General features: G+C 43.0%; 1 protein-coding gene across 1 annotated transcript; it reads left to right on the plus strand.

Annotated features, from left to right (window-relative positions):
- The first annotated feature begins 1,066 nt into the window (after positions 1 to 1,066).
- LOC147439423 (protein NRT1/ PTR FAMILY 8.2-like) lies at positions 1,067 to 12,051 on the plus strand. Its single transcript, XM_086485283.1, has 4 exons — positions 1,067 to 1,367; positions 8,265 to 8,482; positions 8,953 to 9,434; positions 9,647 to 12,051. Exons 1-4 carry the CDS (start codon positions 1,181 to 1,183, stop codon positions 10,452 to 10,454), a joined length of 1,695 nt encoding a protein of 564 aa, XP_086341409.1. The 5' UTR covers positions 1,067 to 1,180; the 3' UTR covers positions 10,455 to 12,051.
- The last annotated feature ends 8,174 nt before the right edge of the window (positions 12,052 to 20,225 follow it).

Genomic DNA, 20,225 nt, shown 5'->3' on the forward strand with positions numbered 1-20,225 from the left:
AAATCGTATTCCAAAGAGCGAAAAGTTTTCGCTCAGCATACTCGAAACTTCAGTATACTCGAAACCCTGCACGCAAAGCCGGTCTTGCACCCTGTACGCAGCAGCATCGATGACGAATGGACAGAGCTGAGTGCGTTCAAAAGCCTCCCAGCTTGTGATATGTGAGCAGTGAGCCCCCTACTTCCGAGTCCTGCAGTGCTTGCGACCTCTGCAAAAGCCTCACGGCTTGTGGTAAGTAAGCAACAAGCCCTCTACATCCGAGTCTCGCATTGCTTGCGACCCCTCACGGCTTGTGATAGGTGAGCAGCGAGCCCTCTAGAGTCTACATCCGAGCCCTACACACAATGCTTGCGACCTCTGCACAGGTTTGAAACTGATGCGGCAAGTTGAGGGTTTCGATTTGGGGTCTACTTTTGTGCATTTGAGTCTTCACTTCCGAGTTTCTTAATAGGCCTACACCTCTTCAACTCGTGAGGCTCACACCCTTGTTGATCCATCACCAGCATTGTGCAATATCTATGCTACTTGGGCTCGACTATGGAGTTCAAGGTATGTACAAACTTCAAAGCCTTTATTTACATTGTTTCAAGAGTTCATAGACTTCTCTGATGTCGTGAGTCTTCACTTAACTATCAAAGGATTCAAAAGTTGATGCTACTCTTAGAATGCATTGTGAAGCTTAAGAGTACTCGGTAGTTTTGATGGGAAGTCTCACATGGACTTTAGGATTGCAATTGAAGGGTTGCATTGATTGTTGGGTTTCATCTCGAAGGCCAACTTTGATTTTGGCCTTCTGAAAGAAACTCAAGGGTGGCCTCCCATTTTCAGGCCTGCTCTAAAGGCTGATTTGCAAGAGCCGATGTAAGTGAAAACGGGCTCCTGTTGTTTTGATTGCGGTTGGGAAACATCATGATTTGGGCGGTAGTGCTTTGATGCATGCTCGGAGGGGCGTGCAAGGGATACACTAAGAAGGCATCCACTCCTTTTCCCTTCAAACTCAAGCGAGCGGGAGCGTGCACGAGCAGCGACCATATAAAGCGACACACTCTCTCTCTCTCTCTCTCTCTCTCTTTTTGAGGTTGCTTATTATTGTTCCTACGACGTCTCTTCTTCAGCTTCTTCCATTTCTTCTTCTTCCTCTCTCTCTCTCTCTCTCTCTCTCTCTCTCTCTCTCTCAAGAATGGAAGGAGAGAACGCGCCGGAGCTCTTTGAGCCTCTTCTGGCGGAGAAGATTATTGCTGTGGTTGCTGATGACGAAAAAGAAGAGAGAAACGAGCAGGGCCCTCTCTTGGACTGGCTGGGCAAGCCGATCTCGTCTTCTCTGCTGCATGACTACGGTGGCTGGCGCGCCGCTTCCTTTTTGCTAGGTCTTTCTTCTTCTTGTGCATTTTCGATGTTAAAGAAAATCATATTTTCAATTTTCCAGTTTTGAGTGAGAGAGAGAGAGAGAGAGAGAGGGCCACAAGATCTGCTTTGCATAGGCCGGTGACCGATGAGTGTGCCGGGGGATTGACCTCCACGTCAAGAACTGAGAAGTTGACCACCCCATGTTTTCATTAAGAGAGAGATGTAAAGCGCACATGCACCGTTCACCCTCCCGGTCATTCAATCTTGAACGGGTGCTGGCCGACTATGTAATGCGCACATGCATAGCGTTCATTCAATCCATAGATCGCTGATTTTATGTTGAGCTCAGCATTGCAGGTCTGTAGGCAGTTCAGTCAGCTTCCCGCCTTGTAGCATGCAGCTTTTGCAGGTCTGCAAGTAGCGCAGTCGTCTTCCCGCGTTGCCAACGTTTTGTGAACGTTGCAGATCGTTATGAAGGGGGGGTGCTCCATTACGATGACGACGTTCGCCATCCGGTTTCTGAGGACAGGTGCGTGGCGGGACCAGCTGATGTGGAAGGCGCTTTTTGGCCGAACGCAGCTCTGAACGCATGCATGTGCGCACCATAAGAGAGAGAGAGGGTGTCAAGTCTCACGTCCAAATAAGGGAGATATCCACATTCAAGGAAACCAACAGGCCTCCATTCCCTTTCTTTGTTGTAATTTTTTTTCAAAACTCGTAGTATGTGGTACCCAATCATTTTAAAATTTTTATTAAGAAGAATCGTCAAAGATCCCCACTGGAAACATAACTGAAAGAGAAGGGGTGCTTGCGAGCTTGAGCACGATGCTGCGCACGAACTAAAAGGAAAAGAAATGGAAAGAGCGGGGGGGGGGGGGGGGGGGGCTGCAACGAAGCAGGAGGCAGCGACGAAGCAAGAGCGGAGGCGGGGATCACGCAAGGCAAGGAACCCATGACTTAAAAAAAAAAAAAAAACTAGTCCGCACTTACTGCAACGTCGAGCGCAAAGGCACCTGGTTAGACCAGCTCTTGAAGAGTCAAATCGCCCACTATCTCAGGTTCAAAACTTCAGCGCTCCCATTTTAGATGAGGTCCTCCTTAGGAGGAAAGTACTGGATTCAAGGGAATCTGCTGAAGAAATTGAATATAGTAAAGACGAGCCACTAGTAGCATAATGCGAGTGAGAAGGAGAAGATGAAGAACAAGAGAATTTTAATGTTGTAGGAAACCATCCCAAGAGACCTTTAAGATCTATCCTAGAAGGAGAGTTGAACTCAAGACTACCACACTTGGTTGATAGAACATTTTCCTCTTCTTATTAGCGCACACCCACACACACACCCGAAAAGAAGAGAGTTTTAACGTCGCAAAAAACTATCCCAACAGACCTTCTACTGCCATGCTCACACCGAGCCATAGCGTCCCACAACTTTACGTTTGATGGTTGAAGATACATATGTCTTGATCACCTCTTGAACGGTATGGAGAAGAATTCTCTTCTATACAATGAATGAATTGGTGCTTCTCCGTGATTTTGGTGCCCTTATGGCAAAATTTCAAGCCCAAAAGTAGTTTTTGAGTAAAACCTTTTCTAGATTCATTCACGAATCCCTTTTATGATTTTTCTAACATGCAAATTTGTCAAATTAAGATACACTAGTTTCTCAACATTTATGAGGGGTTTTTTTCTGCTTTCTTGCTCTTCACCAGGACTTTTTATTTTTATTCCCAAACTTTAGTAAAAAGTTAAATTGACGCCGAATATTACAACAATTCACCGATAATGAGGTTTTGAGGAGGTCTTTTCCTTTTTTTTTAATAAAAAGTTACTATTACCATATTCAAGCTATTCTTCAACTCTTTAAGATTATGGCATCAAAATGCCCACCTCAAGTGGATTATTGACCCCATGGTGCATGCAGAAGCTATGTATGCCAAACTGGTTGTCTCATGACGGACCAAAAAGAGGAATGGCCTATTATGGTCTGGGATATGATAAACGAAGCCAAGCTTGCCTCACAAGTATACGAGAGCTAGCACGAAAGCATAACGAAGTAGCTTCAACCTTGGAATGGGGAGAGAATTTCAGATATTGTAGGGATTCCTCTCTCAATTGGTCTCCCTAGGTCTTCAAACTTGGAAGGGGTTCCTTAGACCCCTTTTGGAGGGAAGTTGCACATTTGGTAAACAACAAAGGAATCTCTAAACTTTCTCATCTTTGGGATGATAGAAGCTTCTATTGGAAGGATCTGGAGCTCGTAGTGATGCAACATAACTTGGGTATGTATGAAAAGCTTCTGATCTGTAGACTCTTGGAAGTGCTTGCATCCTCCTATCAATGAATCAGAAATTGATTGGAGAGCTTGGCATTGGCCGAAAGACAAAGGGTTCTCGCTTCCCAAGACCCAAAGTACCTATAATGTGCCGATATAACAAAGCGGATTGATTCGACCCTCACTAGAATCTGAAAGAAAAGTCAGAAGAGCGTTGAAAAAAGTGTTAAGGCCATTTGGGAGACTAAATGGCGTAAATACATGAAGGTATCCATCTGGAAGGTCCTTTAGGAAGCCTTGCCTACTGGGATTAAAGTGCGCGCTAGAGGGCTCTGCTATGACACCTGCTTTGATTGCAGGCAGCCTCTAAAGATCCCCTTCATCCATTCGTGAAATGTCCTACTTCACGGGGACTGACCGCTAAGGTTTGCAAATGGGTACATAGGACTTGGGAAGATAATCTTTTTACTGATGACTTGATCTTGGGAGGGCGTGGATTCCAAAGCCATGCCGTTTTGGTGTGCACCAAAATTACTAGATTTTGCTACCTGAACCAGGTCTAAAAGTCTAGAAACCTTCGAGTATTTGAGGCTAAACTTGTTGTAGCTCGTTTTGATGATATTGTGCGTATGAGCACTGAACTCATCCATGGTGTTGGAGCAAGAAGAGGGTCAACGGACAAGGATGAAGAATGGATTCATGTGTTGCGCGTCTTGGAACACTCAACAAGATAGGTTTATCACCGCTTGTTTGGTATTCTCATTGTTTGTGTACAAACCTATGTGGAACCCTAGCACCCCCAAGGCACATGTAGTGTTTGAGGGCAATTGTATTCTTTTCAAGTTACTATAAATTCTCTCAACTCACAATTATGAGTATGGCCAAATTTATATAAAAAAAGAGTATGGCATCAAGGACAAGTCGAAACTTTGCTCAAAGAAGCTGAAGGTAAGTTAAAGAAGGTGAAGATTACACTTTCATTAATTAATTAGTTTGTAAGATTCCATATGTTAAGCATATGTCTTAACAGTTTCAAAAGCAAAAGTGCCTCTATCCCCGGTTCTCACACAACGTTTGTATCCTCCATTGCTTGGGCGTAGTGATTCCTCTAGCTCGATGCCTTCTCGCCTCCATCTTTGTGCCTCGACCTCAAGGAGCACCAGTTCGGTCTGCATGCAATGCTAGCTCGCCATCTCCTTCATGCGTTCTCCTATTCAATGAGAGAACACACACCTAAAGACGATTCTATTGCAGTGGCGAGACATAGACACAAACAGGGCACTCGACTTCCTCTCCCATACAGAATCGCCTCAAGCTGCCCTGTTGTGCTGTCCATGATTGCAATCACCCAACAACCCTCCACAGTCGCTCTATCTGCTCCCTTGCTCTGTGCACAACCGGCCGTCCATTGCCCTGCTACGATTCGTCTTCATGCAGACATGATCCACACATGACGCCCTTTCTTGCATGTTCCCGCCCAAGCATAGACCCCACCCCACTTTCATCTCTGCCTCCCTATCATGCAGCCGCAACATCATAGTCAAAAAGGTCCTGTGCGTTCGCCTTGACATACGCCACATGCTTCTGCCTGTGTCCTCCACACGTCATGCCCTTGCTTACATAGGTTTAAAAAAATACATTTTCCCTAACCGAAGAAAATAAGGGCAGTAAAACTTCTCTTAATTTCCAGGTTTTCTTAAAGGCAAGCTCAAATCTAATTGAGGCTTTGCGATTTTTTTCAAAACTGCCTTTGCGCGCTCTCTCTCTCTCTCTCTCTCTCTCTCTCTCTCTCTCTCATTCTCATCCACGTGCCATGGTCCCAGTTCTCCACCACCCAAGTATTCAATTTGAACTTTTCCTATGCCTTTAGTTCGTGGGGGAATACATCTTTTCCTTGAATGCAAACTAAGGATCTTGTTAGATTCTGATCAAAACAAATGAAAAAAAATGTTTTGGCCACGTAGGTACCTCGCTCCACTTTTATTTTATTCATTACTGCCTGAGATGCTCTCTCAGATTCCTTCGCTCCTCTTAAGTGAATGCTTCACTACCTTCACAAAAGGGTTTTACTGTTTTTGAACCGCCACCAAACCAACAAACTCCCTACTGCTACTGCTGTAACCACTTCAACGTCCAGCTGACCTGCTTCATAAGGCCTGTCGTTTAACTTTAAAAAAAACAAACCTTGCTTTCACATTTGCTCGTCTGCTCCGCATGTTGCATTCGTATATGCCCCCCTTCTCTCCTCCACATGTTGCAATTGAGATACCCTCCCTTCTGTGCTATAGCCTGCAATCGAGACCTTCACGACGCCACTTGCTTCTCTACGCATTTTTTTTCCAAAAATCGTAGCGCCTGCTCATGTCAAAAACACGTAAGGCTCCTAAAATGGTGTCTTGCCTTATAAGGCTTTCACATTGTGAGTTTGCAAACTTGATTAAATTAGGGGAGGCTTTGTCAATTTACAAAACTCTTTGGAAAATAGTAAAAGTTTGAAAAGTTAGGCATATCCATTCCAAGATTCCTTCCCAAAAGAGTGTGCACATGGAAAAGCAAGTACATCAAAGATTTGTCAATTTTACAACTCACCACGTGGAAGCACTCTCAGAATTGTACCCTCTAAAATCCACTTGTGTGGCCGACGGCCCTCTCTCTCTCTCTCTCTCTCTCTCTCTCTCTCTCTCTCTCGCGAGCGGACTCAATCCTATCTCACCGGATTTGTAGGTTACAAAGTCAAGACCCCATCCTTCTAAAACCTACATGATTTCTTTAAGTCCTCAAGCCCCAATTGTGGGACCCCTCTCCAACACTAAAGATGAACGAGCTTTCATACTTCTTCCCAATGGCTTGTTCTTACACACGGTAGGAACATCCACTTTCATCCGATGAGTTTTCTTGTGTCCATTGTTGATAGGTATTGTTCACATGGATGCCAGGTTGCGTGAAAAGTTCGCAAATTGGGCAACCAGTTGCGAACCCCCGACCTGCATGTGAACTAGCTCATAATCTACACAACTTCACCAAACGCTCCCCCTTAGCGACATGGTCTATATGTCCTTTTCTATCGCCATTGGAAATTGTCTTTACCGATATAATTAAGGGTTGAGTCACACCCAATGATTGTGGGCGTACTAGGGGAGCCGTGATAGTAAGCACTACAAGTCGCCTCACACAAGAGGAGGTTTCATTCCAAGTGTATAAGAGCAAGAACCAAAGTGAACATAGGTATCCTTTCTTCCATGAAAGAGTCCGAGGAGTCTTGGCGAACGAGTTGATAACTCCTCGAGATCGGAGGCTAGTAGGATTATAGGACTCTTTCAAAGTAATAGCAGGGGTAAACAAACTTACAAGAATGCCAAAAGCAAACCTGTGAATTAAACAGCCTGAGCCTAACTCAGCTGATAAAAATTATGTAGGCATACTTCATATACCTTGACTAGGTAGTGTAAATCTCGTTCATCGCCTCTCAAAAGAGATTGTAACAAGAGTTGTTAGCAACAATGAGCCTGATTATGTTTTCCTTAAAGACATCCACACCACATTGTTTAGAATGCATCACAAGGTGACACACAACACCATGGCTCATAGAACCTAACACCAATCTTCATCCATTTCTTGTTGTAAACATTCACTACAGGTACAGTGTAATAAAGCACTCATCATGGTACCCTGAATCATAGTTGCAACAGTAATCGTATAGAAAATTGTTTTCATAGCCGTATGAAAAATGATATCATACTTGGCCAAATTTGGCAAGAAAAATTCAAGCTATGAGATTGATCCAAGTAATAATGATAATTACATTCATACTCCGAAGGTGTACTTGAAAAAAATAAAACATGTGTTCAAAAGGAAAGGTATTTTAATTCATATTATATATTTTGTTTTAAATTATGAGGCTTTCTAATTAAAAACCCGTAAGTTTAGCCAAAAAAAGGGGTCATTTAATCACCGCATAAAATGTAAGTATAGGAGTACTTTAATATCATTTGAACACACGTGATATAGATGGTTTCTTGTAAGTGCACTCTCCGAGAATTCATAGTAGTTTCAAGACAAAAGTTAGATGTGAAAAGTACTGTAATTTTATGGTGCTATGAGCGCTTGCCATGTATAATTGTTTGTGTTTTTCCAAATAAGATTTAGGGTCATGCATGTGTTTTCAAGTTCCAAGGGTTGAATCATATCTCCATACCTGCATGTGTTTGCTGTATGAAAACATATGGAAAAACCTACGCCCTGGACGTGCTTCTCCTATAAAGGCATTATAGAGCCCTTCTCAAACTTTAACAGAATGTCTTCTATTCATGTCAGCAAATTTGCATCATTAAAATCACATGATTTAACTTTCTGTAAATGAGTGCTTACCATGTACAATTGTTTGTATTTTTCCAAGTAAGATTAAGGTCACTTATGTTTCAAGTTCAAGGGTTGAAACATACTCGAGTCATACGTCCATAGCCGTGTGTGTTTGCTGTATGGACATGTTTGGAAAAAACTATGCCATGAATGTGCTTCTTTATATAGTCAATATAGAGCCCTTCTCAAACTTCTACTCAAAGGTCTTCTATGCATGTCAGCAAGTTTGCATCATTAAGAACAAATGAATTACCTTTCTCTGAATCCACCAAAATGCCTTTGCAGGTTCACACTGTCTTCAATCTGTGGCCATCTCTGGCTGTACAGTCAACTTGGTGATCTTTCTTGTTAGAAAGATGCAGCAAAGTAATGCATCAGCAGCCAATGTTATCACAAATTGGATTGGCACCACTTTCCTAACCTCTATCCTTGGCGGCGCTGTTGGTGATGCCTATTGGGGGCGCCTTTGGACTTCCATCTTCTGCCAAGTTCTTCTTGTCATGGTCAGTATGCGACACTTCCAAACATATCATCTTGCATTACTGGTCTGTAAATTTGTCGTAAATCAGTTGAAATAATTCAATGAAACCCAAACACACGTCGTACGACAAATACGCCAGCATGCAAATGCACACACAATCATTTTCTGTTTAACCTTAAAGCGCAAGTGCCCAAACCTTAACAGCATTGCACACGCCTTGTTTTTTAACTTTTAAAACATTACATGCTTCGATACAGACTCAAGGCTGCTGCTGCTTGTCCACGCACCCTGCAAGGGCGGCATGCATGCTTAATGCTAGGAAGAAAGCCTCTTGCAATAACCACTGTCCCGCAAACCTGTATATATAGGTTATAGCTTGACTTATCCCTTGCCAGAAAAAGGTTGCATCTTCCTAATTTTTTGTTCTATTCTGTTGCAAAGAAAACGCAATCAACCGCCTCATAATTCCCCACTTTCTCGTTGGAGTTTCAGGGCCTTGTTATGTTCAGTGTGATGGGCACGATCATAACTGCCGAAACTCTGCCATCATCTCTTCATGTGATACTGCTCTATACAGCACTATACACAATGGGGGTGGGAACTGCTTCATTAGCCCCCAATGCAGTGTCGCTTGGAGCCGACCAATTTGATTCACCAAAGCAAACATCAAGTTTTATCAGCATGAGCATAGCTGCTTCTAGCATGGGATATATGTTCTCTACAAGTGTTATATCATATATAGAAAACGAAGAGCAATGGAGACTTGGGTTTTTGCTTTCTGCAGGAAGCGGCATTCTCAGTCTGCTAATGTTGCTTGCGGGGACGCCGACAATGAGGCAGCACATGCCAGGCGAAAACCCCTTCTTCAGCATCGCTCAAGTACTCTGTGCTGCCATGCGCAATCATAAATGGAGTAAAGTAGTCCCTGCAAAATCATCGGCAGTCAACTTTTGTCAAAGAACTACCGGCATCAGGTGAATTACATATCTGTTTGCATGCAAAGCAGCAGCTGTGTGCAACAGCAAGGTATCATAATGAATCCTGTTTTGACCATCTCTTCAAGGGCTTCCATGTCGACAAAGAGCCCACAATATGATCTTCTTTCAAGCCTTTAAATAAATCATTGTGTGAAACATGTACATCAATTGAATCATGGGCTGACAGTGCTTAATTATGGGCTTTGCAGATGTCTGGACAAAGCGGCACCCTCAAAGAAACATCATGAATGTACAGTGGAGCAGGTAAAGGCAGTGACGAGTATCGTTCGCCTACTCCCGTTTTGGGTGTGTGGCATCTTAGTAGCATCAGTGGTGGTACAGAAAGGCACTCTGTTTGTCCTCCAAGGGGATACAATGGAGAAACATGTGTGGGGCGACATAAAGTTCCCACCTGCATCAATGGGCTTATTCAGTTTGGCTATGGTAGTCGTGGGTGCCCCTGTATATACAATGCTGGTAGAGCCGTATGCTAAAAGGCACAACAGAGAGATTTTATCAATAGGAAGAATGGGAGCAGGCCTTGTGGTGGCCATAGCAATGTTCTCCATAGCAGCGATTGTAGAGGCACATAGACTACGAATTGTGCATGCTGCAAAGGCAGATGATGGGATGGCAGTGCCCATGAGCATATTTTGGCTTGCACCTCAGTATATGTTAGAGGGCTTGACCACTGTACTTTACACATGCGGGCACATGGAATTCAACTATATGTATGCACCACAGGGCATGCGCAGCCTTGCAACTGCAATGTCTCTCTCAGGCTTTGCCTTGGGCAACTACCTCAGCTCCTTCCTTGTGACATCCTTCACCTTTTGGATCCCCAAAGACTTGAATGAAGGGCACCTGGACTACTTCTATTGGCTGCTTGCAGCCCTGCTGTTGGTTGATTTTCTGCTCTTTGTGGTCGCCTCCAAGTGGGTGCTTTCCTCCTCCGTGGAACCCTGCTTTCAAGGTCGCCCTGAATCGCATGTGCCCAATGGCGTTGCAGAGGAGTAAGCAAAGGCGATGGAGCCTCTCCAAGTCCCATGTTGCAATCACTCTCCCTTTCCGTAATGCTTGTGGCTCAGAATAGCTTCGGATCAAGGAGCGCGCGAAACCCGAGAGAGAGTTCATCTTGCTCTCCTCTCATACATCCTGCGTCAGTCCTGTAAAAGTTGAAATTTACAAATTACAAAAAGGCGAAGAATTTTGAGAAGTTTCTTCGCTCAAAATTTTGCACGTATGCTTAGGGTAGAGGGGCCAGTTGTGGAACGCCCCAGAGAAAAGACACATGAACCTCTAATTTTAATATATCTGGGGACCAAAAGAAACACAAGAGTGGAGTTGAAATGGCTAGTTTGTTAGAGAGAAAGCTTTCTTTTTGGCCAGGGTGTGGGTTCAAGACATAGTAGCTACATTTCACCTCTTTTGGCCCCCATTGGTGTTCTTATTCATGCCGATTTTTGATACACTTCATTCTGGAAATCGCACCACGACTATCGATTTTCAAACCCGACCAATCCCAAATTATTTTTCCTGAAAGCTTATGAAAAGGCGATTAAATTGAGCTACTCAGCGCAAAAAATTGAATTCGGAGGAGGGAGATTAAAGCTCCCCAAGTTACCCGTCCCCCTACTGGCTCCTCTACCCTAATGACACCCAAATTGTAATTGAAATGAAATCCATGGAGTTTCAATAAAATGCTAAAGCTCAAATGTAAGTTTCCATGATATATTCTAGTGGAAAACACTTCTATCTTTGGAAACCCATTTTTTAGGCATTCTATTTCTATAGTAACAACCATTGCACCTGCCTAGAACCACTCCCATCAAGCTCTCCGTGGTTGTTGCAATCAAGCTTCTCATGTTCTCTCGTCTCCCATTTTATACAACCCTCCATCAAGCTCTCACTGGCTTCTGAAACCAACCCTTCCATGGTTTTTGCCTCCTACTCTCGTTAATGTCCATAATGTACACAAAGGGACAACAAAAAAGATCCCCATGGCTATACCATCTAGAGTTTCACATCTCCTCGCACCAAAATATAATCCCAAGCTTACAATGCTCTCCATGGCTCTTGTTAAGAACTCCATGGCTACCGCAACCAAGTTGTTGTGGCACCTCCCAACAGTCAAACTAAAATATATCAATATATCCTAAGGTCAGCAAGCTCTTCATGGAGCATGCACCAAAGCTTTTTGCTGCAAACCATGCAAAGCTCTAGCTCCCTTAGAAGAACCTGTCCACTACATCATGGAAGCTTGTGGACTTCTTTACTTGAAAGTGCAACTGGGATGAGACCATACTGTGATCCTCAACACTAATGGAGTGATTGTACATTAGCTGGATCATGCCCCTTACTCGAAGAGACACAATCAGTGCTACAACTAAGCATATATTGTCTCATATGTGGAATATTATTTACAATTGAATCTAAAAAAGATCATATCTCTCCACAAACATGAGAGAATGATTCCTAACACACAATAGGAAATAGTCAGACTAGATTTTCTTGGGTTTGTAATGAGGGATTACCTACTTTAAGGCTCTCTTTGTCTATTCATGTCGGTCCATGAAGTATTTACGTGATAGAAAGGTCATGCCTACTTGCTATCCACAGAAAGAATCATCTGTATTGCCAGCACCTTGTGCGCATAAATTGCTCGCCATTGTAGTCAGACAACGATCACAAGCAATTATACTAGCCCCTCTCAAATTTTTTCTGAAAAGAGTGGCTGATGTTATAGCGGAAGTGTAAACCATGCTTTAGTGGATGTTAGGAAATAAGACGTAGTTAAATAGATATTTGAGTAGATTACTTAATAGAGAGAGATAGATTTCACACACAAGAGATTATAGAGTAGAGAGAGAGAGAGAGAGAGAGAGAGAGAGAGAGTACACACGATATACGTGGTTCACCCAATGTGGGCTACGTCCACGGGAAAGCAGCCACTCAATGGCTTTAGCACTTCAAAAGAAGAAGTAGTTTACAAAGGGATTAAACCCTTAATAGAGCTCACGCCTTGCTTCACTCTCACCACCTCACACTCACCTTGTTGCATCAACTTCACACTATGAAATGTGTGTAGAAATGGCCTCCTTTTATAGGCCAAAAGGGCTGCCCTCTCTTATGAGAGGCAGCCATGTGTAGCCGCCCTTGTGTGAATAAGTCCAAATCGGACCCTCCAATCTGCCCATGTGTGGCCGCCCTTGAGAAGACAAGTCCGCTTTTGAATTCGACCACCGGCCATTGACTTCCGACTACCGGCCAACCGACGGTTGTTTTCCGACCACTTTCCGGCCGCCGTCCGGCCATAATATTCCCCCGAGGCCCCTAAAGTTTCCCATGGTTTTTTACTGTGTGAAAATTTTGGTTTCCAGTGAGTGATTTACCTTTACGCACGATGGCTTCTCCTCATAATGGGAGCCTTACAAATGTGCGCTTTTACCACAGAAAATTACAAGGGTAAATCAGGCTCCATACTTAACAATCTCCCACTTGGAGACTGATCTCCAAACCAAACCTGTGACTGCTTTCCATTCTGGCTTCTTATCCTTGAATGCCGATTGAAGATGAGCAAAAGCTCAACTTCTCCTTGTTGACCACCTTTGTAAACATGTCTGCAGGATTTTCACTTGTATGCACCTTTTCTATCTTTAGCTGTCCCTCTTCCAAAAGAGTGCGTATGAAGTGATATCTCACCTCAATGTGCTTTGTCCTTGAATGAAAGGCTGAGTTCTTCACAAGATGGATAGCGCTTTGGCTATCACTGTACAAGACACAATTGTCTTGTTTGAATCCAAGCTCTTCTAAGAATCTGTGAAGCCACATAATTTCTTTGCTTGCCTCCGTCATTGCTACATACTCTGCTTCCGTGGTAGAAAGTGAAACCACTTTCTGCATCTTTGAAGCCCAACTTACTGCTGTGCCTCCAACCGTGAACACATAGCCAGTAGTGCTCTTTCGAGTATCTTTGTCACCTGCCATATCTGCATCAGCATACCCTCCTAGAAAAATATCAGTTCCTCCAAAATACAAAGCATTTGTTGTTGTCCCTTTTAGATACCTAAGTATCCACTTCACAGCTTGCCAATGCTCTTTACCTGGGTTGTCCATGAACCTACTCACAACTCCCACTGCATGTGCAATGTCTGGCCTTGTCCAGACCATAGCATACATTAGAGAACCTACCGCTGCAGCATATGGAACTTTAGACATATAGGCTATCTCCTCTTCTGTCTTTGGACACATATCCTTCGTTAGTTTAAAATGACCAACCAAAGGTGTAGAAACTGGTTTTGCATTTTGCATTGCAAACCTTTCTAGTACCTTCTTGAGATAGCTTTATTGTCTTCTTCGTCCTGTCCCTTGATATTTTCATACCAAGTATCCTCTTTGCAACACCTAAATCTTTCATTGAAAGAGATTTAGACAACTCCTCTTTTAGGTCTTTGATGTCCTGCATGTTAGCACTTGCAATTAATATGTCATCAACATACAACATTAGGATGATGAATTTTTCATCTCCCAAATTCTTCGTGTAGACGCAGTGATCCGAGTTGCATCTTGTGAATCCATGATCCAACATCCATCGATCAAACTTCAAGTACCATTGTCTTGATGCTTGCTTTAAACCATGCAAGCTCTTCTTTAATCTGCAAACCATTTTCTCCTTACCTTTTACTTCATACCCCTTTGGTTGAAGCATGTAGATTTCCTCCTCTAAGTCACCGTGAGGGAATGCCGTATTTACATCCATTTGCTCGAGATTTAGATCATGAGCAGCCACAAGGCTTAAGACAAGCCTAATTGAGTTCATTTTTACAACAGGAGAAAATATTTCATTGAAGTCAATACCTTTCTTTTGAGAAAACCCTTTTACCACAAGCCTAGACTTGTACCTTTTCTTCCCACCTTCTTCTTCCTTCACCTTGTACACCCATTTGTTTTGAAGTGCCCGCTTACCTTTAGACAACTCAACCAATTCCCATGTTTGGTTGCGATGTAGTGAGTCCAGCTCCACTTGCATGCTCTTCGTCCATTCTTCTTTGGATTCATGTTGCATAGCTTCTTCGTATGATTCCGACTCTCCAGAATCTGAGATCAAGAGATGGTTGAAGGAAGGAACAAACCTTTCTGGAGGTCTACTTGCTCTTGTAGATCTTCGGGGAATAGGTTGAGGCTCCTCATTTGGTTGACGTTGTTGCACATTGTCACCGTTTGGAGTCCTTGAGTCTTCACCGTCCTCAAGCTCCATGTACTCATTACCTGTTTCTTTTGTTTGTTTCTTTCCAAGTATTCTTTGTACATATTTTGTTCATTAAAAATTACATCCCTACTCCTTAAGATTTTACCATCTTCAGGATTCCATAGGCGACACCCAAAGTCACCTTCTCCATAGCCAATGAAGAAACACTTTTTGGACTTTGCATCTAGCTTTGATCTTAGGCTTTTATCTATGTGCATGAAAGCCTCACACCCAAACACTTTGAGAAATGCATAATTTGCCGGTTTACCTGTCCATGCCTCTTCTGGAACTCCCCATCCAATGCCATTGAGGGTGATCGATTGATTAAGTACACAGACATACTTACAGCTTCCGCCCAAAGCTCAAGCGGTAGGCCTGCATGTAGCCGCATGCTTCGTGCTCGCTCCATGATTGTCTTGTTCATCCTTTCCAAAATCCCATTTTGTTGAGATGTCCTTGGGGTTGTCCTTTGTCTCCGAATGCCATTGCTAGCACAAAAGCTTTCAAAAGCTTGGCTGCAATATTCGCCTCCATTGTCGGATATGAGGCATTTAACCTTGGTACCTGTTTCATTCTCCACAAAGGCTTTCCACCTTTGAAATATGGAAAATACATCGGATTTATTCTTCATGACATAAACCCATGTTTTTCTAGTCGCATCGTCTATGAATGTTACATAGTACAATGAGCCACCAAGTGATGGTGTACTTGCAGGACCCCAAACATCAGAATGAACCAACTCAAGTTTTTAATTTTTTCTTTCATTTCCTGATTTTTGAAATTTTACCCTCTTTTGTTTACAATAAACACAATCTTCACAGAACTGTAAGTCCACTTCTTTCAAACCTGGTAGAAGTTTCTTTGTTTGAAGGATTTGCATTCCTTTGGCACTCATATGCCCAAGTCGGTAGTGCCACACCGCACTGTCAACTTCTGTAGTTGCTGCACAAGCTGAAGGTTGCATGCTAACAGTACACAAGTAAAGTGTACCGACTTTTTCTCCCTTGGCAACCACCAAAGATCCCTTTGAGATCTTCCACCTTTTGTTTCCGAATGCAATGTTGTGACCTTCATCATCCAATTGTCCTGTAGAGATCAAATTTTTGCGAAGAGAAGGAACATGCCTAACATCTTTAAGCTTCCACTCATTTCCATTAGCAGTTTTGATAGAAACTGTACCTTTGCCGACAATCTCACAAGCTTCATCATCTCCCAAGTATACATACCCAAAATTACCTTTGGTGTAGTCTTGGAAATGTTGCTTGTGTGGTGTCGCATGGAATGAAGCCCCGGAATCTACTATCTAGGAATTAGACACATTGTCTAATGAGAGAATTAGAGCATCTTGCTCTACTTTACCTGCCACATTGGCCTCCAATGTTGGCTTGTTGTCTTGAGACTGTGTCTCCTTCTTCTTCTTGGACCAGCAATCCTTCTTGATGTGGCCCTTCTTGCCGCAGTTCCAATATTCAAGAACTGACTTTGTGTGTGACTTACTCCACCTTGAGCGATCACTACCCTTTTGGTTTTTGAACCTCTCCTTAGGCCTTCCTCTTGTTTCCACTAATAGTGCAGCACTTGATGATTCCCCTGTGCTTCTCCTTCGTATTTCCTCGCTTAGGAGAACACCCACAACATCATCAAACTTAAGAGTATTTGTGCCAGAAATAGAATTACTTACAGCCATCACAAGGCTGTCCCAACTATCCGGTAGAGATGATAGTATAAGGAGAGCTCGCACTTCGTCATCGAAATTGATTTTCACCGATCGAAGTTGACTTATTTTTGTGTTAAAGTCATTTAGGTGTTCTGCAACTGAACCATTCTTTGCCATCTTTAGATTGAACAAGCGCTTCATAAGAAATACCTTATTGGATGCCGATGGTTTCTCGTAGAAGTCGTCAAGTGACTTCATCAAGTCCTCCGTGGTCTTCATCTTCGAAACATTGAAGGCCACCGTTGACGCCAAGCTTAACCGGATTGTTCCCAGTGCCTTTCGATCAAGGACAATCCATGCTTCATCTACCATTGTTGCGGGCTTCTTCGCAAGAACGCCTAGTGGCAAATAGAGATCCTTCTGGTAGAGATAGTCTTCAATCTGCATCTTTCAATGTTGGTAGTTTTTGCCGTTGAACTTCTCAATCTTGAGCTTCCCTTCCTCCGCCATAACTCCCACTCAATTCAAGGAATCCTTTCCTTGAGATAATTTAGCTACGAGCAAACCTTGCTCTGATACCAGTTGTTAGGAAATAAGACGTAGCTAAATAGATATTTGAGTAGATTACTTAATGGAGAGAGATAGCTTTCACACACAAGAGATTATAGAGTAGAGAGAGAGAGAGAGAAAGTACACACGATATATGTGGTTCACCCAATGTGGGCTACGTCCACGGAAAAGCAGCCACTCAATGGCTTTAGCACTTCAAAAGAAGAAGTAGTTTACAAAGGGATTAAACCCTTAATAGAGCTCCCGTCTTGCTTCACTCTCACCACCTCACACTCACCTTGTTGCAACAACTTCACACTATGAAATGTGTGTAGAAATGACCTCCTTTTATAGGCCAAAAGGGCTGCCCTCTCTTATGAGAGTCAGCCATGTGTAGCCGCCCTTGTGTGAATAAGTCCAAATCGGACCCTCCAATCCGTCCATGTGTGGCCGCCCTTGAGAAGACAAGTCCGCTTTTGAATTCGGCCACCGGCCATTGACTTCCGACCACTAGCCACCAGCCATTGACTACCGGCCAATAGACGGTTGTTTTTCGATCACTTTTCGGCCGCCGTCCGGCCATAATATTCTGGCAAAAAGGAATATTCCGTCGTCCGGTCATAATATTCTCCCGAGGCCCCTAAAGTTGCCCCTGGTTTTTGACTGTGTGAAAATTTTGGTTTCCGGTGAGTGATTTACCTGTACGCACGATGACTTCTCCTCATAATGGGAGCCTTACAAATGTGCGCTTTTACCACAGAAAATTACAAGGGTAAATCAGGCTCCATACTTCATAGTGGAATGAGTCCACAATTTGAGCAGAATCCTTACGTGCCTTGCACGATATATATTGGCATGGATACATTACAATTGGTGATTGAAAACCATAATTGTGAGCTTATATCCTCTTATTGCCAAACCTGTGTGCCATTATCCTTGATTCTAAATCAACGGATAGTCTGTGGCACAAAGTTGAAGCCTTGTTTTGCAATAATTCTGCCAAAGCACCTTGCTTTGCACAACAAAGAAATCTTTTTCAAATAAAATGTTAAAGACAAAAAAACAAGTAGAACTTGAAATTGGCTAACCTTATTGCATCTCTGAAAGTAGTTGCCTTCGGTTGAAGCTGGATCATAGCCACATGTTGAGAAGGAAGGTGTGCTAGACAAAAATGGTCCTAGGAAGGGAGATCAATGAGAAGATGATCCTTCACCAATGAAGACCAACGCAATTGAATCCATAGACACTAGTCCTTCCATTTTGCAGACTATTCATATCATGCAAAGGGAAGAAAAGAGAAAGATGATAGGTGGTAATTGTGGTTTTGATAGTATTGTTTAAATCCAATTCCTACTCATTTTTGCTTCTTTTCTATAGATGAGACTACTAGAAAGCCTACAAAGGATGGAGAAGGGCCAACAAAGACATTGAAGGACCACATAAAAAAGATGCAAGAGAAAATATTTGCAAAGAAGTTGGAAGAAAAGGTGAACGAGGGCTGTCACGAAGAGTAAAGGGAAGTGCCATGCTCTAAGGATAGGATCAATCCACAAAGGGGAGCAAAGTCCAAAGCTTTGCAGAAAGCTTTGAACTTCTCACGAGACAATGCCTTTGTGAAAAAGTCTACAAGGTTGTCTTGTGTTGGCACATAAGCCAAGCTGATCTCTTCTGCTGAGAGCCTCTCCCTGACATAGTGGTAATGCACTTCAATGTGCTTTGTGCGAGCATGAAAAACTGGGTTCCTTGCAACTGCCAATGCGCTCTGACTGTCAGTGTAGATGATGTTGGCAATGGCTTGTCCAACACCCAAATCAGCCATAAGGCATCTGAGCCATACACACTCAACCGTAGCTATGAAGAATGCCCTGTACTCAGCGTCACGACTGGAAGTGGCCACAGTAGGTTGCCTCTTGCTCAACCATGAAATACATGAATTGCCAAGCATGAAACATAAACCACTTGTGGACACTTGCGTGTCATAACAACCAACCTAATCTGAGTCCGAAAAAGCATGTAATTCTAGCGGCAATGATCCCCCCTTGGGATAAAAAAAGCAAAGATGCAAAGTTCAACTCAAGCAGTGAAAAATCCACTTGACTTCATGCCAATGCTTAGACTCTAGGCTATGCATAAATTTGCTGACCTGTGAGAGTGCAAACTGAATATCCGGCCTCGTGTTGCATACATAAATGAGGCACCCAATAGCAGTTTGGTAAAGAGCGACATGAGCAAGATCACCAGCATCATGTAGACTCAACTTCAAACCTGTTACCATGGGAGTGGCAATAGGTTTGCAATCCTGAAGTCCAAACTTACGGAGCAATGTCTCTATGTAACTTTTTTGACAGAAGGCAATACCACCATCACACTGCTTAAACTGTATACCCAACTAACGATGCAACAACCCCAAATCTTTCATCTTGAAAGTAGCATTCAAATCAGCCTTAAATTCAGCAATATGTGCCTCATTGGGACTAGTGATCAATAAATCATCCACATAAAGAACAACAATGAGAAGTACATCGCCCTCACGCTTGACATACAACGTGCTTTCTGTTGGATTGTTACGAAAGCCTCGTTTGACCAAATGAGTGTCAGCTTTCTCATACCAAGCACGAGGAGATTGCTTCAATCCATACAAAGCCTTTTTACATCTGCACACTTTGTCCTCTTGTCCTTTCTTGACAAAACCGCAAGGTTGCATTACATAGACTTCCTCAAAAATATCACCATTCAAAAAAGCAGTAACAATATCCGATTGATGTACATCCCAACCAAAATGAGCTGCCAATGCACATAGAAAACGAGCAGTAGTCATACGACAAGTGGGAGCAAAAGTTTCTTCATAAGCTATGCCATTCTGTTGTGCATAGACTTTTGCAACAAGTCAAGCCTTATGGCGATCAACCTCACCATCCGGCTTGCATTTCAACTTGTAAACCCACTTTGTACGAATGGCCTTTTTACTAGGAGGAAAATCACATAAAGTCCATGTGCATTTTCTATAAGTGCATCATATTTTGATTGCATGGCAGCCATCCATTTTTTTGAATTTTGTGCTTCATCAAAAGATAGGGGTTCCTCTATATCACATAATCTAGACAAAGCCAAAGCATAACAATCTGATGCATAAGAGGCATGGCGACAACCTGGAGGAGTACAACTAGACAAAGATGCATCCAATTTACTATCACCAAAGTGTGCACCAGCCATTTTGTCATACCTCTAGCTTGCTCATTCTCAGCCCTTTCCTCATCAAGTACATCATGTACATCTGCATCAGTAATAGTCTTATCTGTAACATTTTTAGAAACCCCCATAGGCTGTACATTTG

The sequence above is a fragment of the Adiantum capillus-veneris genome, chromosome 16, assembly GCF_014529385.1.
Source record: "Adiantum capillus-veneris isolate H3 chromosome 16, ASM1452938v2, whole genome shotgun sequence".
Taxonomy (NCBI): Eukaryota; Viridiplantae; Streptophyta; class Polypodiopsida; order Polypodiales; family Pteridaceae; genus Adiantum; species Adiantum capillus-veneris.

Bases quoted from the DNA above. Each gene is read 5' to 3' on its own strand.
- LOC147439423 (XM_086485283.1), top strand. From the start codon at position 1,181: ATGGAAGGAGAGAACGCGCCGGAGCTCTTTGAGCCTCTTCTGGCGGAG. The intron at 1,368-8,264 runs GTCTTTCTTCTT...ATGCCTTTGCAG, and splicing joins CGCCGCTTCCTTTTTGCTAG to GTTCACACTGTCTTCAATCT. The intron at 8,483-8,952 runs GTCAGTATGCGA...TTGGAGTTTCAG, and splicing joins GCCAAGTTCTTCTTGTCATG to GGCCTTGTTATGTTCAGTGT.